The 24,400-nt window shown below is 34.6% G+C and overlaps 4 protein-coding genes across 5 annotated transcripts; 3 read left to right on the plus strand and 1 right to left on the minus strand.

Moving 5' to 3' along the window:
* Nucleotides 1–1,510: 1,510 nt before the first annotated feature.
* Nucleotides 1,511–4,483, minus strand: LOC100266456 (D-amino-acid transaminase, chloroplastic). The gene is made up of 5 exons (XM_002284070.4): nt 4,077–4,483; nt 3,566–3,609; nt 3,117–3,295; nt 2,044–2,717; nt 1,511–1,859 (listed from the first exon to the last, which is right to left on the minus strand). The coding sequence occupies exons 1-5, from the start codon at nt 4,249–4,251 to the stop codon at nt 1,765–1,767; spliced, it is 1,167 nt and encodes a 388-aa protein (XP_002284106.1). The 5' UTR covers nt 4,252–4,483; the 3' UTR covers nt 1,511–1,764.
* Nucleotides 4,484–5,553: 1,070 nt separating this feature from the next.
* LOC100244114 (uncharacterized) lies at nt 5,554–8,583 on the plus strand. The gene is made up of 3 exons (XM_059736186.1): nt 5,554–6,255; nt 7,435–7,515; nt 7,845–8,583. The coding sequence occupies exons 1-3, from the start codon at nt 5,877–5,879 to the stop codon at nt 8,258–8,260; spliced, it is 876 nt and encodes a 291-aa protein (XP_059592169.1). The 5' UTR covers nt 5,554–5,876; the 3' UTR covers nt 8,261–8,583.
* Nucleotides 8,584–10,748: 2,165 nt separating this feature from the next.
* Nucleotides 10,749–17,702, plus strand: LOC100261248 (uncharacterized). 2 transcript variants are annotated; one of them, XM_002284079.4, is made up of 7 exons: nt 10,749–11,451; nt 12,857–13,188; nt 14,127–14,466; nt 16,097–16,245; nt 16,350–16,443; nt 17,066–17,137; nt 17,255–17,702. In XM_002284079.4, exons 1-7 carry the CDS (start codon nt 10,930–10,932, stop codon nt 17,297–17,299), a joined length of 1,554 nt encoding a protein of 517 aa, XP_002284115.1. In that variant the 5' UTR covers nt 10,749–10,929; the 3' UTR covers nt 17,300–17,702. The 2 variants fall into 2 exon arrangements, with proteins under 2 accessions (XP_002284115.1, XP_059592170.1); XM_059736187.1 differs by having other exon boundaries at nt 10,758–11,451; nt 17,066–17,702.
* A 1,250-nt stretch (nt 17,703–18,952) lies between these two features.
* Nucleotides 18,953–22,083, plus strand: LOC100266206 (tetraspanin-19). Its single transcript, XM_002281482.5, has 5 exons — nt 18,953–19,367; nt 20,030–20,129; nt 20,350–20,430; nt 20,858–20,962; nt 21,729–22,083. Exons 1-5 carry the CDS (start codon nt 19,204–19,206, stop codon nt 21,999–22,001), a joined length of 723 nt encoding a protein of 240 aa, XP_002281518.1. The 5' UTR covers nt 18,953–19,203; the 3' UTR covers nt 22,002–22,083.
* Nucleotides 22,084–24,400: the final 2,317 nt, after the last annotated feature.

Here is a 24,400-nt window from a genome sequence, read left to right on the forward strand (position 1 = left end):
AATTTTGTAGCCGTAAAGAGAAAAAAATAGAAGAAAAGAAAAAATAAATAAGTAAAATCAATAAATTAATATTTTGTATTATTTTCAACTCATTTAACTTTTTTAATAAAAATTAAATAATTGTAAAATAAATAAGCTTTTAACTAATTTTAAACATATTTAATTTTCTCTCGTATTTTTCATAGTAAAAACAAATATAAGAAAATCATTTTATTTAACATTTTTTTTTCCTTTAGTAATTTTTTAGAAACAAACAGGACATAATACAATAAAATTGAAAATCCCTTATGTTTTAGTTCCCGGAAAGTAAAGGAAAAAAAAAATGTTAAGAAAAATATTTTTCTCATGTTTGATTTTATTATAGAAAGTATGAAAAAAAAAATCAAATAATTAAATTTTTACATAGAAGAAGAGAAATAAGCACATTAAAATTAAAATAATATATAAAAATAATTTATCAAGTATATTTTATATTTTCCTTCACTTTTTCTTTTCTTCTACTTTTCCTCTCCATTTTCTTTCTCGCATTTTTCTTCAAACTTTCTAAAACCAAACGTAGCCTTAGAAGTTAAGACTAACAAATTTTCCCCGTAGGTGTTTGGATGCACATTTTTGTTTCTTTCATAGATGCTCTGACAAAGTTCTACAGGGAGGTGTTTGGATACACACTTTTGTTCTCTTTCATGGATGCATTGAAGAAATTCTCATGTTAGCTCAAGGTCATGCTTTTTCCTCATGAGCAAAGAAAAGTTAGAAAACTGAATTAGGTGGGCAGTCTATTAGGTATAGAATAGCCTTCAATGAAGAATAACATTGACAGAAGAGTCAAAAGTTTCTGAAGACTTTTCATACTAAAAAGAGGGAAAACAAAGCTTCTAAATTTTGTAAGGCCTTTTCTTTCCTCGCTGGCTGTGTTTTACAGAAGAAGAATCCAAAAATAAGCCTAAATATTCTTCTTCTAACCCACTATGGCATTCTTTAATGGGCTTGGAATATATTTGTTTGGCATAAGAAAACAAATAGGCATCACTTTTTGCAAGGCAATGGCTTAGGTAACACCTAAAGCATATGTAAGCCTAGATGTTTCACAAAACATTAGAAATAATCTATCTAATTTTGATATAGATCAGTTGTCGGGTTTCTCTAATCCAATACTTAGTAATTTAAAGCTAAATCATCACATCAAGTTGTATTATATAGTAAATTAGGGTCAATGCAGAACTGTACAGACAATACAGCTAATTAGAGCCTAATTTCTGGTACTTCATTGCATTCTATATGAATTCTCATTTTAAATGTATCGTTTTGTTTATGTATATAACCCCTAAAAGATGGTAAGGTCAGAAAAACATTTGAATTCATATATAGGATGAAGCATGGAAGTTCAGGAAAAATAAAGTTCTGCCTGAACTTTCAATATATACTCCTAAGAATCCATTTGGTTGTCAAGGAGGCAGATGGAGAAAACAAAATCTGGGATTCTTTCCCTTTTGATGCATCGACATGATAATGACACCAAAACAAGTTGTACATATGTTGAATTTATCACTTCTTATTTTACACATCATGGATAAGAGGACAAATTCAAGGACTTCGGTCAATTATCATTCATCAAAGGGATCAGTTCAATTTACAAGCAGACAGTTTTGTTGGAAGGAATTCCCAAAACTGGCTTCAAAAACCAGCAGAAAATTTGGGACCATAGCATTCTGATGTTCAAGGACCCGCCATCATACAGCACCAACATGATGGAATCAAGTTTGGTTAATAAGGAACAGGTACTCGAACGGTAGGGGGACCAGACTTCATGTCATCCAGAATAAGATTCAAGAGAGACAAAGTCACAGGACCTTCTTTACCTACAAAGAAACAATTATTGAAAACTAATCAATGTCATGTGAATATGTGATAATCAACAATATTTCCACAAAGTATCATGTCTGTTCAGTTTTATCAAAGTTGGAAGTTTATTCAGTGTCATATATTGACTTAAAACCGAACATTTCCCAGGGTGGACAGAATATGGAGAATATTAGTTCTTACCATCACCGATAACATGTTCGTCCCACTGCAATACAGGCCGAACGAGAACTCCACTGCCAATAAGCATCATCTCATCTGCTTTCTTCCCTTCCTCCACACTCAAATTTCCCACTCTAATTCCCTGAAGCTTCCCCTCCCTCATTAACCCCTCAGCAAGAGCCAAAACTCTCTTAGCTGTGCACCCACTAAGAATTTTATCGAAGTGGGGCATCACAAGTTCTTTTTCCTTTGTAACAAAAGCCACATTCATGTTAGGTCCTTCAGCAATAAACCCGTCATCGTCTAGCCAAATTGCTGCATAGCTACCATTTTCTTCAGCTTCCATCTTTGAAAGCACATTTGGCAGGTAATTCACACTCTTCATGGTAGCAAATTGAGGGGTTTTTATGGGGACTGATGAAGTTACCACCTTAATGCCTTTCTGATCAAAAGGAGATAGATCTTGTATTACAATTGCATAAAGAGCTGATTGTTGGCAGCCTGATGGAGATAGTTGGAAATCACCAGGTCCTGCTGAAAGCCAGTACCTTAGTGAACCCTTTCTACATTTGGAAGCGCTTACTGTCTGTATGAGTATTCCTCTTATGCTTTCTCTATCAAAAGGGGGATTGATTTTGGCCATGGATGCTGACCTTAGAAAACGGTCTAGGTGCTGGTCCAACTCATAGAGATATCTGGGACACAGAAAAAACAGAAAGGAGCCTAAATTACTGATTGAGCTAAAGGTTTATAACTTCTGGTGGGAATCAAAAGAAGATATTTGCTGAAAGCTGGGCTGTACTAGCCACTTAGAATTCTTAAGGTATTGATCCCTAGTATGCTTCATCATGAACTAGTACATATAGTTTCTCATGGAGGAGCAGCCAGGGATTTTGCAGCACTATTAAAATAAATTCAGTTTCAAAGAAGATTGCATCTAATGAAGTAATCACAAAGTAGATTGGCGTATAAAACATTTCAGAACCCTGACATGGATATCAATTACATATATACTATTCAAAAGATGCAGCTGATATATAAGAAAATAATAAAACAGGAAGGGTGCTACTTGTCATGAGGCCTGAATCACTAACCCATCCATTATTGCTGCAGTATCAAAGACTCCGTGACCTCGATGGACCATGTGGTCATCCATAGGAATCACCATGGCTGCTTTATCTGTTGTGATTCCACCAAAAATGCTAGAATACATGGCCAGGTATTGCTGCTTGCTTTTTTGGTTTTCTTGGCTTGTTTTTAGCCTTTCAATGGCCTTCACAAACATATCATTGCATTATCAAGAAAATCAATGCAGAATATGTTCCCACAACAGAGAAAAAATAAATGATTTCCTGGGTATCAATGATGTGCCAACCATATAAATTTCTGCTAAGTTCTCAAAATATGCTTTCAACATGATATATCATGTAGACCAACACATAAAAGCATTTAATGAAGTTCAATTGTTTTAACTTTCTTGGAAAGTTCAAACACCCATGTGACATACAGAAACTAATTTAAGAGAAAGGTAAAGAAAATAAACCTCCAAACAAGACAACAGTGGAACATCAGCTATTTGAGTGGAATCTGCCACAAAAAGTTATTAGTCTTAGAAACCACAAAAAAAAAAAAAAAAAAAGATCAAAATATTCATCATACTCACTGGACCCCATTTGGATGCTGAGAAAACGTGAGAAAAGAAAAAAGAAACACCGAATTTTGACTCTAATATTTACGCCATTTAATTTCCGAAAAGGAAAAATGGAAGGCAATTACCCTAACCAAGCCAAATAGTTGCATCAGTTGGGGTGGAAGGTCTTTTACTACATTTTTTTCTTCTGGGCTCCGACCAATGAAAAATAGAAGATCCGAAATCTCGGTTTATTTTCTTTCCGAACATTTTCTCAGCAGGCAAACAGAGGTAAACACTATACACAATCCAAATTTCAAATTTCAACCAAAAACTATGAGTTATTAGAACCCAAACAAGTCAATTACCACCGAATTTTAATAAACCCACCAAAAAAAAAATTCAAAACGACGTGAAAACTCACCAACCAAAGGTTCAGCTTGATTAGAGTTTCTAACCACCACCCCATGGGAGATACTTCGAAACCCAAGTCCTAAAACTGAAAATCTTGGAGTAAAGACTGGTGAATCGAGTGAATGATGACTGAATTTGGCCGGATAAGCAGTGGAAGCAAAAGGGGGAGTTGAGAGAAAAGCCATTGACGCAAACAGAGAGAGCTCCGATGAAAGACTGGGATCAAAGTTTTGACTTCTTGTTCGAACACCGATATTCAAAGGTTGAAAGTTGAAACCCGAGCACTCATGATTCTGGCTGTGATGTTTTTGCACTGTTAGATTTGAATACCGTAGGCGTATTGGACGACTTCCACGTTGTTGCACTCCCTGTTATGCTTCCTAGCCGTCGGATCTAAATTGAATGAGACTTTAGCTTGCAAAACTTTCAACTCGGTACTGTAAAAAATTCTTAAGTTTTCATCTCTTCAGGTAGTTCTATTGGTTTAACAAGTGAGAGTAGAACCCAGGGGAATTGTCTATCAACCTACCTTCATTTTGTTAACTTTTATAATCAACCATGAATTTACCAATTGCAAGTAGAGCCGTTTCACTAGTAAACCACTAGCCATCTCCAACCCCTGTAGTGAGAAATTCATATTCGACTTCATTATTGAAGGCACACCGCCTAAATTTGATAGTTCTTTCTAATATGACCCCATTTGGACTTTGGAGAACAAACCTAGCTCCAACCCCTTTGATAGTTGATCCTTTAAACTAATAGTTTTTAAAAACTTCCTCAACTTGTAATCCTCCTCCTCTTCACCTATTTTTAAGGCAAAAATAGTCATTACTAAGCTTTTTATTCACTTTATGACGTTTACACAATACATTAAAATCCTTCAAGTTTCAAAAAAGTTAACGATCTTATAATATCAAACAAATTAGGTGATCCAATGACATTGTAATCATTTATACTTGAAAATATGACTTTAGCTACCTAAGTACTAAAATGAAAACCAACTAATCTATAATCAATATAGTTATTCTGCTTCTTTCAATATTTACTTATATTACTCATTGCACACACACGCTAAATTCTCACCAAAAAGACCATTAATATAAATTCAATTTATATTAAAATTCTTGATAAAACATCATAAAAGGGGAAGATAGTTACATTCTGTGTTGACGAAAAGCCTCCTCACACTTATCCATTTGATTCTGATAACTTTTTTATTCTAAAAATCCTAAAAAATGTTAAGCAATAGTTATACCGTTAGAAGTAAATATTTTGAAAGTAATTATTCATCAAATCAAATGTTGAATGTCTATCAAAATTATTGCAAATGACATATCTACCAATGTCGCATTCAAATTAACCTCAACTTTTTTTAGCTAACTAATGGGTAAGGAGATTTCCTACTTCCTACCTTAAATATAAGGTAATATCATGCAAAACTTTTAATAAATGGTTTATGCACAACAATGATGGCACAATGGAATACACTTTTCATTCACATTTTGTACTTTTACAAATATGCCCTTATATAACAAACTCGAAGATTAACGGAATTTGACGGAGAATGATAGGATTTTCATGACTCTTCCCATCAAGGACGAGCCGCGACTCATATTAATGTTGAAAATTGAAATTAAAATTCATTACTTATATTGGAAGTTACGTTAATCCCTAAGGCTCATGTTTCGGTGCGCAAGTCAAATCACCACTAACCGAAAAAGAGAGAAAAAAAAAAAAAAAAATCAAAACCAATGCACAAGGCCATGAGCTAGGGTTTCAGAAACCTGGGAAAATCCGTTGAATTACATCCATGGCGATCATCGGCGATGCGCTCCGGCAAGCCTTCATGCCGAAGCACGAGTACGATGCGCTCCGCGAAGAAGACAAAGCTTGGATTCACCTTCAAAGACCACTCTTAATTTGCAGTTTGGCCATCGTAACCTTTGCTATTGTTATCTCTACGGTCATTAGTTTGAACATTGTGTTTCCTGGAAATAGCGCAAAGCGGCCGTTCTGCGGCGATCCACGGCTTCAGCAGCTCTCCGTCAGTGCTGCCAAAGGAGGCGATTCGGATCTTTTTCCCGGTGCTTTTTATCTTACGGATCAAGAAACTGCGGATTATTACTGGATGGTTGTGTTCATTCCCTCCATGTTGATTTTCTTCGCCTCGTCTGTTTACCTCTTGGCAGGTTAGAAAATTTTGTGTTATTTTTGTTTTTCTTGTGTTTGGCTGCTGAGAAAGTGGGACTGCTAATTTGAAAGACTGTTGTATTCGCACTTTTGACCTTTTGTTTTATTTCTGTTTGGTTGCTGGGAAAATGTTGGGAAAGGAGAGAAATTGGAATGTTCAACTGTGATTTATTGCTCATTTCTCGGATGATGAAGAAAATTGGTGTTATTTTTCTTCTAGTTGTGTTTGGCTACTGACAACCGACAGAGTCCCCTGAATGGGCAAGAAATTGTAAATTTGAAGGATTGTTGTGTTTCTGCCCTGCTTTTTGACTTCTTTTTTTTTTAATTTTTTTTTTATTATATTTTTTATAGAAATCTGTTGGCTGCTTAGAGAATGTAAATTATTACCGGATGAATGTGTTCTTTCCTTTGATCATCTTTTTCTTTGTTTACTTGTTTTTTATTACTTTACCTCTGTTTGGATGCTAAGAAAACGTAGTGAAGGAAAATAAGCTAAAATTCTGACTCCTGTAATTTTCAAATACTGCAACTAAATGTAACCTTCCAAATCAGAAGACATGCTTGGTGGTGTCATATCTTTAACCTAGATTTTAAACATTTAAGGACTCTAGCATTTGAGGTAAAAAGCAACAAGAATGGATTAAAGCACAGCTTTGGTCTTAGTTCTCGAGGACTCGCTGAAAGTACAAGATTCTCATTAGGTGCAGTTAAAACTTGATTTACATTTCATGTAGGAGGCATGCCCTTCCCATGTTAATTGGAGTAGAGTTCTGCATATGAATCTAGAAGTTGAATTTGTTGTTTTTCTGTTTTTACTGGGCTTAAGTAACACAATGTATTCATAGGAATTAAAGGAATCATTCGAATTTCACTTTGCATATGAACGTAGTATTTAATCTTACAGCTAGCCTTTTGTTTGCCAAAAAGAAAAGTTGAAACATCTCCTTTGCCTGTGATATCAGGTTTTATCCTTGGTGTCATATTTTGACACTTTGCTTATTCTGGTGCTAAATTTTTAATAAAACGTTGTTCTTATAGATATTATTTCATTGAAATTTCATTCTCATGCTAGTTCCAATTATTTTACTTGAACTTTATGTAATCACCATTATTCATGGAATAACTGGATATGCTTTGTGATTTTCCATTTGTTTGTGGTTTTACTCATACTCCAGGAATGACTGTTGCTTATTCTGCTCCAACAAGACATGGCTGTTTAAAGGTGGTTGAAAATAACTACTGTGCTTCAAAAAGGGGTATGTGTTTTTCCTGAATTATTCTGACTTGATTTTTGACCGAGATTTGGCTGCTAATAAGTGATACTTTTGTTCTATGCCAAACGATTGGAATAATGCCTTATCTATTCTATAACAAATATTTGGTTCAATGCCGTTGCATTGGTTCTTCAAAGATATATAATGCATACCTTAATTAATCCATACTAATTGTTCTTAAATCTCAAACTTTGTATACATCCTTCTTTTTCTTAATTTTTTAAAATTTTTCATTTTTCATTAAGGAATAGGTATCCATTTGCATGGATTGCTTATCTAGTGTGTTGAACTCTCTTCTTTGTAATTTACAGGAGGTGTACGTTGTCTATCCATTCTTAACATTGTGTTTGCTATCATCTTTGGTCTTCTTGCACTGTTTCTTGGTTCCAGTCTCCTAACGCTTGGGAGCAGCTGCTCCATAACCTTGTTTTGGTGCTATGAGGTTGGGACATGGGGGCTAGTCTTACTATATGGGGGAACTGCTTTCTTCTTAAGAAGGAAAGCTGCCGTAATCCTAGATGAAGGTGACTTTGCTGGTAGAAATCTCGGCCTGGAAATGTTGGAAGCCAGCCCCTTGGAAGTGAACCCAGATGTGGAAAGGCGTGTTAATGAAGGCTTTAAGGCCTGGATGGGGTCATCCCTCCTATCCTCTGATGAAGAAGATGAACCTGACAGCTACCAGGAAGTTGTTTATCCAACCCCTACTAACTCCTACAGACGAGTGTGACAGCTTTTTATCAAGTGTTATGAACCTTTTTTTTTTCCAGGCTTTGGCATCGACAGAGGATGGAATTCCATCCTGGAATGCTGAAGGCATCAATGATTCTTCCATGGTTTAACTGGTGTCACACACAAACGAAGAGCTGCAAGACAAGGCTGATAAAACGAGGGGTTGGTAAGCCTGTTGAATTGCTGGTCTGCTGCATCTCTACCCTTGTAGGTAAATCTTATGACTTGTAAAAAATTTTACAGAGCGAAACATGTACCACTTTTTTAGCTACATTAAAGGAAATTGCTCTCTCTCTTGCTGAGCTTGCGTATTTTACACTATATGCTTCTACAGATGGTGGGCCTGTGACCGTTATTTAATGTGGCTAGAATCTGACCATTTTAGATCGGATTCTGACGTGCACCGCCAAATTATTTTTTACCATCCAATTACTGAATGTGATAAAAATCATAAAATCGTTATCAAGTAGACACTGCCTAAAGCATCACCCATAATCCATACCCAATTCTTACAAAAATATGTGATAAGTGTAGGCCTAAAATTACAAATCCAAGTCGCCTCAGGTAGTAAAAATCCAAGTTGGCTCAAAGGATTACCTGAGCCTTGCTAGGTGTATTTCGAACTTTAACCACGAGGGCCCAAGCCCAACATTCCACGAGTTTTCATGTTTACAAACTGCATTTTCAGTAGGATTCATATAAAAATTTAAGGTTATGTTTGGCTAATACAAAACATAGCAAAGAAAATAGAAAGAGAAAATCTAAATAAATTATTTTTATATTTAAAATCAATAAATTATTTTTATATATTCTTCAAACTCATTTTATATATATTAATTTTTTATATAAAATTTAAATAATTTAAAAATACACAAATTTTTAACTAATTACAATTGTATTTGATTTTTTAAAATATTTTTTATAGTATAATCACATATGAAAAAAAATCTTTTTCTTTAGTATTTCTTTTTTTTTTTAGTACTTTTCATAAACTAAATACAACTTAAAAATTTTAATATTAAAATTAAAATTTTCTAATTGAATAAATTAATCGGATTTATATAAATTTAAAAAAAAAATTATGTTCAAACCATAAAATAATAATTGAATAAATCAATTAAACAACAAAATTTAGAATTGGTCAATCTCCATTATTAGGTACTTAGGAGTTAGGAGTACCTCTCTCTCAAGACCATAAATCTACTTGATCTAACAGCTTCTTCGGCTATCAGAGGTACATAAAATCAAACAACCTCCATCTCAAGCATTAAGGAGTACATTGCTCTCAAGAATAAGTAAATCGACCCAATATATAAAGCAATAAGACTCGTATATGATATAAACAAATGAAATCTTGGTATAAAGCCATGCAACCTTGTATATATGACACTACCAATTACTATAGCAAGAATCTTTCCAAATATAAGAGATATTAAAAAGCAATTTTTTTTTTTAATTATTAGATAATTTATATTTACATTCATCTAATCATTTTATACATCGATTTTAAAATATTAATCATATTAATGAATCTACTTAAAAAATTTTAATATGCCTAAACATTTTTAATATACCTTTTCGAAAATTTTATTAGTCATACCATACTACATTAATTGAGAGAAGTCCACGTTGTTACACAATATCTTTTTTATTGTCTTTGGCATATATCTTGTTTTTTTTTCTCTTAAATTTTTTTCTTCTCAACAATAAACCTAAAGACAAATAATTCCTTTGTAATTTTATACATGTTTTTAATCCATATCATAATATTATATTTGTACCACATTAAGATATCTTAGGAATTACGATTTATATAAATTTTGAAAAAAATTATTATAAATAATTTACAAAAAGTAAGAAATTTTGAAAAAAGTGAAAGAAATATAGATATATATATTATTTTTTTGTGAAGTCTAAATCTATGAGGGCAGAAATTGAAAATATGTTGCAAAGTATACTTTTAGATTATTAATGTTAATTTGGAGGGAATTTTGTTTGTTTTAACATGTGTTTGATAAATTAACTTAATAACTTAAAGTGACTTGATAATTTAATTTAAGTTATTAAATAAATCAAGTATATTTGGTAAAATACGTATGATTTAAAGTAAAAAATAATTTTAAGTAATAAGTAAAACAAATTAATCTATTTTCAAGTCTGTATATTTATTTTATTTTTTTATCCCGTTTATCTTAGTTATTTTTAAGATATTTTTGTTACTTTACCACACATTGTTATTTAATCTCATTTATTTTAATGATTTAAAGTATATTTTAAGTTAATTTATCAAATAATTTTACTATTTGAAAATAAGAATTAAGTAATAAGTTTTAAATTAATAAATTAAATATAATTAAACTTAAAATTAAATAAATGTAATAATAAGTATGAAGTTAAATATGGAAACTAAAAATATTAATTTATTTTCCACGGAGGAGCCCAAATTGGGATAAATTACCAACTTTACCCATGGCAGAAAGCTCAATTACCAATGTATCCTTGTTCTCTTCTAGGGTAACTCACTCTTTTTTCTCTGTTATCCCAAAACCCTAGTCTCACGATTCGAGCTGTGTGGCTGTTCTACCCATCAAAACCACACCTCTCCCAATCAGGGATTAGGGTTCCAAATTCCGAAACCCTAATCTCCGTAACACTGTCCAGACAACCATGGCTTCCTCCTACGACCATGAGGACGTCCAATCTCAATCCCAAGTCGACCCTCTGGGCTACGACCCTAACTACGTTCCCGACTCCGTCAGGACCTTCGTGGTCCACCTCTACCGCCACATTCGTGAGAAGAACGTCTACGAAATCCACCAGATGTACGAGTCCTCCTTCCAAACCCTCTCTGACCGCCTCTTCAAGGAGACCCCTTGGCCCTCCGTCGACGCCGTCGCTCACCACGTCGACAACGACCATGTTTTCTGCCTCCTCTACCGAGAGATGTGGTACCGCCATCTCTATGCCCGCCTCTCCCCCACCGCCAAGCAGCGGATCGATTCGTGGGACAATTACTGCTCTTTGTTTCAGGTGGTGTTACATGGAGTGGTCAACATGCAGTTGCCAAACCAGTGGCTCTGGGACATGGTTGATGAGTTTGTGTACCAGTTTCAGAGCTTTTGCCAGTACAGGGCCAAGATGAAGAACAAGACAGAGCAAGAGATTGCCCTTTTGAGGCAGTATGATCAGGTACTTATTGGATTTTGATCAACATTCTCGTTGTTTGCTGAGAAAATTTGAATTACGTGTCTTCTTTTTTGTTTTTTTTTAGTAGTGTTTTGTTTTGAAAAAAAAAAAAAAGAAGACTTTGGTTGGTTTCTGGGAGAACAGAGGAGATCAAAAGAAAAGGGAATTAATTTGCAACCTCAGGCTTTATATCCTATTTTATTTTACTGTACAAAAGGAGAAGCAGTTTGATTGGGTACAGTTGAACTTAATTGATTAGTGAGAAAGCTGGGAAAAGAGAAGATAATGAAATCCTGAATTTTGGATATTTTGTTGCTGGGAGTGGTGAAAACAGAACTTAATCCTCTATGCTCTGTTTGGTTGCTAAGAAAATATTTGAAAATAAGCGAATACATAATGTTAAGATGATGTATTATGTGGTTTTTGACTTTAATAAAAATGTAAACTCGACAAAAGAAATGAAAATTTCAACTGTTGTATTACATTCAGGTGATTGCTCCTACGAGGCACTTGATCTGGTATTAATTGAATTAAATGGGTTACTGTCATGTTGGTTAGTGTGACAATTCAGGAAACGAAGGAACTCATTTTTGGCTTTATGTTTTATGTTTTTGGTTTTCTAAAAAAATAAAAACCTCAAGTCTAATGTATTCAATGCAGCATGAAATTCTGTTTTTTGAGGCAATTTGATCTGGTAATGATTGGATCCAATAGGGAAAATTCATGGAAAGGAGAGAAAATAATGTTCTGAACAATAATCTTTTATGTTGTTTTGATTTTCCAAAATAAAAAGAAGAAAAGATTAAAAAATGTGTTGGTAATTGGGTCATTATGATGATAAGATAACCTTTTAGGTAGTATCTTATTCAAGCTGTTGGCTTTAATTAGTGGTTGGTGATAAACTCTCTCTCTTATTTTTCTTTCTGCCCCTGGGTAAAGATTTTTTTGATTATCATTCTGTGGTTTTATTTATTTATTTAATTGTAAATTTTCATTATCAATAGAGGGAATAGATATTTCTGGTTTTTTGGTGCTTTCTTTTGGTAAGGATTGTGCTATGACTCATGCCAATTGGTTCTGCAAAATTTCTTTTCCCATATGACCATAATTTTTTATGTATGGTCTTTAATAGTTTTAGCTGCTCATCTGGATGTATTGGACAGCCAATTTTTGTTTTATATCAAGTAATGCTCTTTGAGAATGAGGTGATGGTGGAAAGAAACCCACTAATTGTTGCTAGTGCTGGTTGATGGAACCCAACTGTTGCTTTACACATGCATCATGCATTAATGTTATTTCTTCAGTTGCATATAAAAATGCCTTCAGTCCTAACATCAGAACAGGAAATTTTGATAACCGTCGCTCTTTATTTATTTATTTTTTGCGGTTTTTTTGTTTTAAATTGCAGGCTTGGAATGTGTATGGTGTGCTCAACTTCTTGCAAGCACTTGTTGAGAAGTCCATGATCATTCAGATCTTGGAGCAGGAGAAGGAAGGACTTGAACAGTTCACCGCTACCGATGGATATGATTACAATGGTGGAAGTAATGTCTTGAAAGTGCTGGGATATTTCAGCATGGTGGGCTTGCTTCGAGTTCATTGTCTTTTGGGTGATTATCATACGGGTCTGAAGTGCTTACTCCCCATTGACATTAGTCAACAAGGTGTTTACACCAGTGTTATTGGAAGCCACATTACAACCATTTATCATTTTGGGTTTGCCAATCTTATGTTGCGGAGGTATGTTAGTCCTCTACCATGTCTAATGGTCTTTTAGTTGGTTTTGCTTCTTTGATTGGTTAAGGATTTCTGGATGTTGATTTTCATATTTTCAAGTGAAGAATATACCTTCAAATTCTTAAGGGTCAAATAGTTAATGATACTTTGCCTATAGTTACTCAATAGATAAAATTCTATTAGGTGTTCAAGTGTCTGAATTTTAACTAGCTTTTATACCTGGCTCTTCAAATTTTAACCACCAGTCTCAACGAATTTAAAGTTTTGTCTAGAACATTGCCTTGTGATGCAACAAATTCAAGAAATTTCGTGAGCTCTAGCAGTTTACCAAGAAGTTAGGAAATGCTTACTGTTCAATATCTTGAAATTTGTTTTAAGTTTTTAAAAAATTCTTGCTAGTTGGGTTGATAGCCCCTGGAGATTGTACCTTAGAAATGACTTTTCTCTTTGTGAAGCTTGAACACCTTAACCTGTTAGCATGTAGGAGAAAAATGCAAACTAAGTGGAACATGTAAGGCAGAAACTACATGATACAACTATTGATATGCTGATAATTATGTTCTTACTTTTAAATTTCTGTGAAGCATGTGATAGTTGTCATTTGTTTGAATGCAACCCCAGCTAGGAACTTGTTTTGAGTGAAGCACTGGAGTACCTGTGATCTTGTTATGACAAGTGAATTGAGTATGGATTAAAATTCCATGGTGCCCTCTGCAAATAAACAAATATGCCTAAATGAAAAATAAAAACACCATTTTGTATTTATCTCTATAAGTACATTACTTTTTTTAATAGACAACTAAAATTTAATTTAAATGAGAAACTGCCAAAAGGTACTGAACCCTATTACACAGATCAATGCACCACTCTTAATTTCTGTGTGTGTGGGTGTGTGTTTTCTCTTGTTTACTTAGCCTAACAGGTTTCTTGGCCTTTTAAAGGTATGTGGAAGCCATTCGGGAGTTCAACAAGATTCTTCTATACATTTACAAGACCAAGCAATTTCATCAAAAATCTCCACAGTATGAGCAAATACTAAAGAAGAATGAGCAGATGTATGCCTTACTGGCAATTTGTCTCTCACTTTGCCCCCAAGAGCAGCTTGTTGAGGAGACTGTACAGTCTCAGTTGAAGGAGAAGTATGGTGAGAAGATGAATAGAATGCAGAGATATGATGATGAAGCATTTGCTCTCTATGATGAGCTCTTCTCATATGCATGTCCCAAGTTCATTACCCCCTCAGCTCCTGTTTACGAGGAGCCTCTTGTAAATTACAACCAGGTATATGCTTCCCATTTTACATTTGTGCTGGCAATAAGTTGAATTTCATCAATCAATTGGTCTGTGTTGACAAACTAGCTTTTTTTTTATTTTTTAATGGACAAATAAAAAAATATTATTATTAAAAAAATATATATATTAATAAAAGCCAAAAAAAAGAGGAGTGGGAAGGGGGGAGGATGGTGGAACTTTACATAGGGTGCTAAAGGACACTAATAGACCAAAGAGCCAACACTACACTAACAAAGTGCTAAGAGAACAATAAAAATCTAACAAAGGAAACCCAGGTGCTGAGATGCTGAAGGACTAAAGAGCTAAGAATTCATGAGTAGGGTCCTAGGAAAATAATAAAAATATAACTAGGAAAGAAAACCCACCCTCAAAGATTTCCTAGACCAAAGAATAAGAGAATACAGAATAGATTCTTTTAAGTATTGTTGTCTTCAAAAGATCTACATTTTACATTTTTGCCAAATAGCCTGGAACAAACAGAAGGTGCTGTCCACACCTTATTGTGCTGCTTCCCTGCAAAACTCCTATGCCAACCAAGTAAGACATACTTCACTGACTAGGAAAGAACTCATGAGATGCCAAAAACATAGGGTAATAGATTTCGTAATATTCTAGTTTTATCACAGTGAGTTAGAATTTGTTTTGCTGATTCTTCATTGTTCTTGCATAAAATACACTGGTTCTCTAACTGCCGCCCTTTCCTTGAGTTGGCCCATTGTGAAAATCCTTTCCTGAACAGTCTTCCAAGCAAAGAAATCCACTTTCTTGTGAGTGCAGAAGAGTTCCAGACCTCTTTAGAGGGGAAGCACCCCCCTGAAGTAGGCTCAAAAGGGCAAAAATAGGATTTAACTGATTTTTTACCATAAGAGAGAAAACTGCTGTTTGAGTAAGTTATCTGGATTTTGCAAGCAGTCACATTTAAGTTTCTGTATATAATTTCACCTAATAGATTACTAACTTATCATATGGACTAAGAGGAGCTTAGTGCAAAGAACAAGACTTGATGTTTAACAATTTAAGTAAAACTGTAAAAGATGAAAGAGGGGGAAAAATAATGAAAGGATAAAATAAAATACAAAAGATGTGAGTGTTATGGTATCAACCAAAAAGCATGGCTATTGGTATTGTTGGAACCGATACAGGGCATGACCTAGTACATTTCACATTTTAATATAATTATATATTTGTCTATCAAAAGAAAAAAAAAGAAAAAAAGAAAAATTACATTTCCATTCAAAATGATACTCTCATCTCTCCATCATTGTGCCTTCCAGGTTAACTGTGCCTTCTAGGTTAACTCAGATCACAAATATATTATTATTTTCATTTTCATTTTTTAATAGGTAACTTTTTTTTCCTGTTGGGAATTGAACTTGAAACCGCCACATCCCCACCCAACTCCTTGCTGATTGTGCTAAGGCCTCAAATCATAGATTTATCCTAACAGGGGCATTTGACATGATTAGTTGGCTCTTAGTTCTGCTGTTTCTTTAACCATGCACATGAACATACTTTTTTGGGCGGTTCAACTGCTTTATTTCCCATGTGATTTACTGGACAATCGTGTCTCTTTCTCTCGATATCTGTATGATTTGTCAAATGACATCTATTGGTGCAGGAAGCTTATAGACTTCAGTTGAAGCTGTTCCTTTATGAAGTGAAGCAGCAACAGTTATTATCAGGTGTCCGTACCTTCTTGAAAGTATATTCGACCATCTCTCTTGGGAAGCTTGCGACGTACATGGAAGTGGATGACCCCACACTAAGGTTGAATCTTGAGGATTTTGCTTTTGATCTTGTCCTCTATAATACTCATATAATATTACTAATTACAATCCTTTGACTTGTTTCTTATGATCTGTACCTTGCAGGACAATTTTGATGACATATAAACACAAAACACATGCCGTTGATTCCGATGGAAAAATTGGCTCCAATGCTGATGTTGATTTCTACATTGATGATGTATGTTCTAAATTCTGCATAATTATTTGTTTTATGAAGGGACTTGTTTTAACTCCTGCATGGGAATTCATTCAAGAATCTTTGGCATAATTTAGATATTCTCCTATCTATCATATGGTAGAATTGCAGAGAACTTGGAGTACATATTTATGGGATTATCTATCCATGATGGACATGGATTGGTAATTGCATGCTTAGAAAATCCAAAAAGGAAAATAGAGAAAAAAATTTGCAGTCATTGCAGGATGGTGCACTTGAATCATCATATGGTAGAATCTAATACGATAGAATTCAAGACAGCTTGGAGAACTTGTTAATGGGATTTGGAATTTTCTGACAATAATGGACAAGGATTTGGAGATTGCTTTGGTGTAAAGATTAGTTGAAAACTTTAATTACAGCTGTTCACCAGCTGGCAAGTTCAATTTTCATCATGTGTATCACTATTTTGAGAACATGATGTTAGTGCTGACTGAATAATTTAAATTAGATACAGTTTTCATTGCAAATAAGTTAGTTACTAGAACACCAGAAGGTACACAATTTTAGGAGATTGGACTTTCTTTGCAGAAACTTCTATCTTCTATGGAGCTGTTAATGCACCCTTTTTCTGTTGATACAGGATATGATTCATGTTATTGAATCCAAACCAACCAAGCGATATGGGGACTACTTCATGCGTCAAGTTGTTAAGGTAGCCCCTCCTCTCAACTTTGTTTTTTTAGTGATTTTTAAATTTTTTAAAAGCGTACTTTGTGATATGGTTATTTTATACATATTTGTGGTGATTTATCTATTTATTTCTTTTCAGCTTGAAGGATTGATGAACGATATGGACAGGGTAAAGCTTGACTGAGTTGCATTTCTCTTTTGAAGAATGATATGGACAGGATAAACCTGACTGAGTTGCCCATCTCCTTTTGGGGTTCACCTCCTTTCTCTTGTTGGTTCTTACGGATACTTGGAGGGAATTTTCTCTTCTTATTTATGTCAATTTTGAGTCACTGAAATGTTGTTTTTCACATGCCTTCTTCTGCTATTGCATTTTTCTTGGAGAAAAGCAGGTTGGTCGGTCTGTGGTCCCATCAGGAGGTCCTTTTTAGAAATATTGCCAGTATGCTCTTCTGGTATTGAAATACCTTTTAGTTGAAGTTATTTTGTTATATTACTTATTAGGTTTATGTAAGGCCTCTGAAATCTGAACATGTGAAACATGGGGATAAATTAATTACCAATTTTCCTTTGTACCCATCCAAAAAGTACCTTGCCTTTTGTTTGAAGATGATCCCACATGTCTCAGTTCACTGTTATGAGTTTGAAAACAGCAGTTGCCTTAATCCAAGTGAATCAAAGATATTCTTGCCTCAAATCCTTCCAAATCAACAGGACTAATCATCTTTCTTAACTGCCTCTCCTACCAGCTACCCTTGGTTGGTGGGATTTTTATTATTCATGAACAATACAACTGATATAAGGTTTGTGTCTATGTCATGATTATTATTATTCCTTTGACTTGTCAAACGAATGATGGAATGGCAGTAATGGAGATTTCAAATCTCAAATAAAATATAGGGAAAAAGTAAGAAACTGGACAGGTATCCATTGAACGATGAATCTCCATCATTTCATTGAAAATGAATGAAAAAAATAATTTAGATCGGTGGATGAAGATACAAACAATGGGATCATGGGACAAAAAGAAAATGAGATGGAAGTATAAATGGATAGGGATCAAGGTATAGAACTTTGTGATTAGGACAGAAAATAAGATTAAGGTACAAATTAATGAGATTAAAGTACAAAATGATAGTATTTAAATGCATACTGCGATTTGATGGATAACCCTAAAGTAAAATATCATCTATAAAAGAAATAGATGGCAATTATTGTGTTATCTTGATAATTTATTGGCCATACATTAAAAGGAACTTTCCCAGATGCAATTATTTATATGTTGGACTCATGGGGTTGATAGATGATGCCTACTTGGGCCATGTGGGCATTGTATGATGTATGATAATAATGATATAAAATTTTTGAAAGCTACGAGACAAGGGGGTTTCCATGAAGTAGTCATTTGCCCTCAGAGGCCAAGGCAAGACACCTTCACCAACCACTCCCAACTCGGTTTACTGGTCATGGGGTCAGAACCCCAGGACCCGGACCCGGTAAGTAGGATGATTAATTCTTCAAACTCATTGCATTATGTCCCACCTATTTGTACAGACCCATTGCATTATTGCAGGACAGTATGACATTAAATAATGGTATCCCCGTCCCCCGCCCCCCCCCCCCCCCCCCCCCCCCCAAAAAAAAAAAGGAAATTTGTACAGACCCATTGCATTATTGCAGGACAGTATGACATTAAATAATGGTATCCCCGTCCCCCGCCCCCCCCCCCCCCCAAAAAAAAAAAGGAAAGCTTTAAAAGGAAGAAAAAATTGAAAGTTTCCTGCATGGGTATGGTTGGGCACGTGGCCAAAAGATCTCATCCTATACTACATTTGAATGGTTGGTGAGGTAAAGCTTTTCAGGCTTCAAATTTTCTTGTACATGCGGAATCAAGCAAACGCAATGTAGCCACACAAGCCATCTCCCAAGAACTTTGGGTCATTTTCCCACTTCGCCACATGCAAGTTCCACCACCATTCATGTTCAAACAAATCATCAAGAGTGGAGGTGGAGGGATAGGTTTGAATATACCTACTAGTAATAGCTCAATTCAGAGTAGAGGAGTCGGAGCAGACTGCAGAGCCAGTAATGGTTAGGTGTGCCGGGTGCTTCTTACACCAGTCAAAGAGAGTTGTGGATATAATTGTGAATTTGTGTGGGATTGGAATGATTATATACTGCCTCTGGCTGCTCAAGAAGTGGAATGATGGCTTCTCTCAGATGCTTATCGTCACTCCTCTTCCTCGACCATGGTAGATTTCTTTCTCTCCTTGCCCCCCCCACCCTAGTTCTTGTTGTTTAGCTTTTACCATTCCTCTGTCTGGGTTTCTTCCCGGAGAATCTTTTTCAATTTTTATTTTTTATTTTTAGAATTTCTGAGTTCTTCCCCTTACTCAAAGGTGGGTTGCTTTCTTTCTTTTTATTTATTTATTTATTTACTTCCTTTTTTTCCTGGTCAAGTGGTTCTGTACCAAAAATAACATTTTGTTCATGAATGACTTGGTGGTTCACCACTTCCATTTTATTTCCCAAGAAAGCTTCCACTAAGATAATGAAAAGCTATGGCTGCTCTCCCCCCCCCTCTTTTTTTTTGGGGCAAAGAAAGGAGAAAATAACAGATACCCTTTATTAATGGGGTTGATTTCTACAGCTAGAAATTTACTGTACTGAAATAGATTTAGAGCACCATAATGAACCTCACATGGATCTTCAATTCATGGATGCAAGACCATTTACAGACAAAAAAATAATGGAAAAGATTCTATCTGTATGTGAGAAAGAAATTCAAAACTAGAAAGGTATGACGGGCAAATATTGAATCAGTTTCAGTGACATTTAAGCAAGAACATTGACATTTAACTTGAATTTCATTGAAATTCTGAGACATTCACACCATATAGCTTATTTTGGACAGGTTCATCTACATATGTTTAGCCATCGGGATTGCCGTCTGCTTGACCACACTTTATGGCCATGTGGTTGCGAACTGCGACAGCAGTTCTAGTCTTTGCATAGTATCCTTTCCAATTAGCTTAAATTCTGCATCTTATTGCTGCCTAGCATTAAATTTGGCCAAAGCAAAAAGAATTTGCTTTCAAAGGTGGAGATGATTTCCATAGACAAATGGAGTCAGAGGTGGTGTTTTTTGTTTTTTGTTTTTTTTTTTTTGTGTTGTTGAAATGTTGTGTATTTCATTCTTGAATAATATTGGTTGTCCTTGACCTCGTTTTAAAGTATATTGTTTCCATGTGCTCCATTCTTCTCCTCCAAGCTGGGGTGATTGTTGCGATTTTGTTCAAGATAGACTGGGCTTGGGTGAGTCTTCTGCCCTGTTAGGCATATGTATTAGTAGTAACATTGATGAAGAAAGACTTCATGCTAGATTTCTATTGCATACTAACTGTCAAAATTGAAGAAAATTTTGGCTTAGTTGATCAGAATATGGATCTCAGTTGCAGTAGTTTTCAATAAGTTTTCCCCTTGTCAGCAGCAGAAAAACTGGGATCAAAATCCCAAACCCGCCATATGGTGGATACAAATTGGTATAACAAGTCTTACTAAATCTTGAGGAAAGTTCTTTAGATGGTGGAATTGTTACTAAATGGAACCCATTTGATGGGTCTTGACATGGTTTCTTGGTGGTCATCGCAAGTCATTCTTTAGAATTGCATTCAAATTTTACAGGTTTGAGCTTCTACTCTCTCATAATATACCTCTTGTTTTTGGCTTTTTATTGTGACAGCAAATTTCCAAGTACATTGATGAGCACTATAAAAATTTCCAGAATTTTCTCAATTTCCATCTGATAATGTGCCGGTCGGTTTCAGTTGTGGTTCTGGTTGGACAGGTAATCCTCTCTGTTTTCAGAATAAGGCTTTTTGTTTTTACATCTATACTTATGCAGCCATCATACCTCTTCAAATTATGAACTTGTTGTGTTGGAAAAATCAGCATCTGTATACTCTTGTTTCAATTCCAATTCAATCAAAAAACAATTCCATTAGGTCAAGATTTGGTGTATGCAGAATTGTTATAGATGAGACGCTAGGTTGCAGCCAGTCAGGCCAGCCCAAAGTGAATCTTTTGTTTGGAAATGATCAGTAGCCACAGATGGTGCCATTTTCCCCCTGTTTTTCAGAAAAGGGCTGCATTTCCTGCAGAAATTTGTGTTGTGGGATGATTTTCATTGTTCAAATGACATTAAAAGTTCTGTTTTCCAAAATTTTCTTAAAGATTTGGACAAAACTGCACACAAGTAATTTTGACCAATTTTTCTTGACATGAAGAGAAGAATTCCAACATCATAATTATGGGGATTTGTTTGTTTTCTTGCATTTCTGCATACTTAGGAGTTCCAAACTGCTTTCTTCGGGGATATGATTCCATGGAAGAATTTCAACACCATAATTATGGGGATTTGTTTGTTTTCTTGCATCTCTGCATACTTGGGAGTTTCAAACTGCTTTCTTTGGGGATATGATTCCATGGAAGTATTTCAACACCATAATTATGGGGATTTGTTTGTTTTCTTGCATCTCTGCATACTTTGGAATTCCAAACTGTTTTCTTTGGGGAGATACTTTGAATCTAAATGGATTGCACCCCATTTCCAGATCAATGCAGTTGTGCTTGCTATTCTGATATGGGCAATAGGAACTCATCCAGGAGCTCACTGCAACAGTCCAGATCAACAAGAACGCCGTAATTTCACACATTCCTTTCTAGTACCGCCCAACTCGCCTATCCCAGGTTGCTCAAGTGAATTTCTCAATGGTAGGCTTTCACAGATCTCTCTGCCATATCTTAAGGATGGGAGATCACAGGGCTGTCTGTCATATATTAAGGATGTGTTCACAGGACTTTTTCAGAGAAGAAACCGGTTCTAGTTCAAAATTCACATGAAAAAATATATAGAAAATTTTCCTCTCAAACACACTCATTAATCAAGGTTAACTCTTTGGGAATCAATGCTTCATTTCATATGCCTAAAAAAAAAGCCCAGATGCTGATGGAGAAATGTACTGAATCCTTTGGATGATTGCAGCTCAACCCTGATAATCACCCATCTTGGCTGGGGGTGCAGCTGAGCTATGGTTGATCTTTAGGGGCATTTGGGTGGAGCTCTCTCTCTTTGTGGATGGATATATAGTAGGATAGTCTCCTGCTTCATGCTAAGTAAGCACCCTCTCCCTCTCACAAAGATTCCCCTAGTTGATATGGGATATCATATGCTATGTAAGCACTCTTTCATAACCGATGTGGGATATCACAAGTCGTGTAAGCACCCACATGCTGATATTTTTTGATCCGGATGGGATTTCACGGACTTAAAATGTTTCTAAACAATCAAAAAGAATCTTTTATATACATAGTGTCAGGAATTTATTTTTTCCCTTCCACCCATTTTTTACTATTAATATTTTATTTAGTATTTTTATATTTCTGATTTTTCTCTTCTTTATCATTAATAATTTTTTTTTATAATATGTTCATCCACATCCAGTTCTGAAATTTAATTTACTTGTTTATTTTTCCATCTATTTTCTCATGTCTTGACCAAATGTACTAGTAATTACAATTGATATAGATTCAAGCATTAGAAAGATAAAAAATTAATTTAAATAATTTAAATTCTTAAAATAAAATTTAGAATAATACGAACTTTAACATTTTTTTATAGAAATTAATAGATATTAGTGATTAATAGGTAGTTAAACCACTTAAATTAATATTTTAAAAACAAATTTTTAGTTTAATTAAAAGGGGAGTTAGGTGAATTCATTTATAAACTCCCATATTAGCATATATTAAAACAGAAAAAATGTTTGAAACCATTTCAAAAAATCCAAAAGTTAGAAAGTAAAAGAGGATGTACTTGAGAAAAAAGGACAACAGACAGGGATCATCCATGATCCATCTACCACCACCAGCATACCTCTTGTCCCTACATGCTGTGAACAACCCTTCCTTCCACAATTGGTTGGAGTCATTCGGCAACTACCACGACCGTCCTTCCTTGCCTCCATCTCTCATATATTTTGCCTGCTCACTGGCACCGGCAACTATGGAACAAGGAATTCAGAAAAAGTTAAGTGTTCATCATTCATCTTCTTGTGTTAGCAATGGACGTTGACTCAATACCAATGAATGATGTAACCTGAAGTAGTAAAAGTGTACGAAGAAATTAAGCCTGATTAATGAGGGTGCAAATATATAAGATTAATATGATTTGAATTTAGAAAGAAATGCAACTAAGTTACAAAATAATGTGATTGAATTTAAAATTAAATTAATGAATTATAAAATATATATAATATGATTTGATTGATCTGTGTTTTTCAATATTTTAACAAAATCTTTTATACTGGTACTTTGAGTTTAAGCTTAAAGTTCACGGTTTCAAATAACCCTTTTTTATCATGTAACTTTTTTTTTTTTCAAATTTTTTTAAAAGTTTTATTAGAAATATTATTTTTAAAAGGTTGATTGGTATGTGTATATATATATAAATTTAATTTTAAAAATATGATTTCTTATTTGTATTGAAATCCCATTTTGAAAATATTATTTAAATTAATTTTAAAAATAGAAAAAATAATTTGAATAATAATTTTATCCATCACTCGAGTTGCTTTATTTCCATTTATATCACAAAAATATAAAATATATTGTTAGCCCAAGGGTTCTTCTAATCGGGTTTTGATGATAACAAACCATGGTTAAGTAACTAATTGGTTTAATGATTAAGAATCTCAGGTATAAATTCGAAAATTCATCAAATGACCAAATTGATATAAGATCGAGACGCTTGAAAGACTTATGATCATAGGAAATTAATGTAAGATGAATGCATGAGTACACTTAGGATTTTCATACGTTTCATGCAACTTAAAAAACTCGGTTTATTCTTCAAAACTTCGATTTCATTAAAACCCGAGTTTTTAATTAATGTACCTTAGACAAAATATTTTCTAATTGACTTAATAATTCACCTAAAGACCTTGCCTAAGTGTTAGAAAAGAAAGGAATTAAAAAAATAGGTTTTCGGGGCCAAAAAAGCTAAACCGGTCGAGGTTATGGCCAATCGGTTCAATTGATTAAGGAACCGGTCGACCGATTGTGCTCGTCCGGTCGAGGACCGGTCGAGGACCGGTCAAGAGAGGCCAAAAAGTTTATCTCTCTCCCAGTAGCCTTTTCTTCCCGGTCGAGGGGATTCTCTTCCCGGCCGATGTCCGGTCGAGGCAACGGTAACCTGTCATGCATTAAATGCTCTAATCGCTAGTGA

This window comes from Vitis vinifera, chromosome 4 (genome assembly GCF_030704535.1).
Source record: "Vitis vinifera cultivar Pinot Noir 40024 chromosome 4, ASM3070453v1".
Classification (NCBI taxonomy): domain Eukaryota; kingdom Viridiplantae; phylum Streptophyta; class Magnoliopsida; order Vitales; family Vitaceae; genus Vitis; species Vitis vinifera.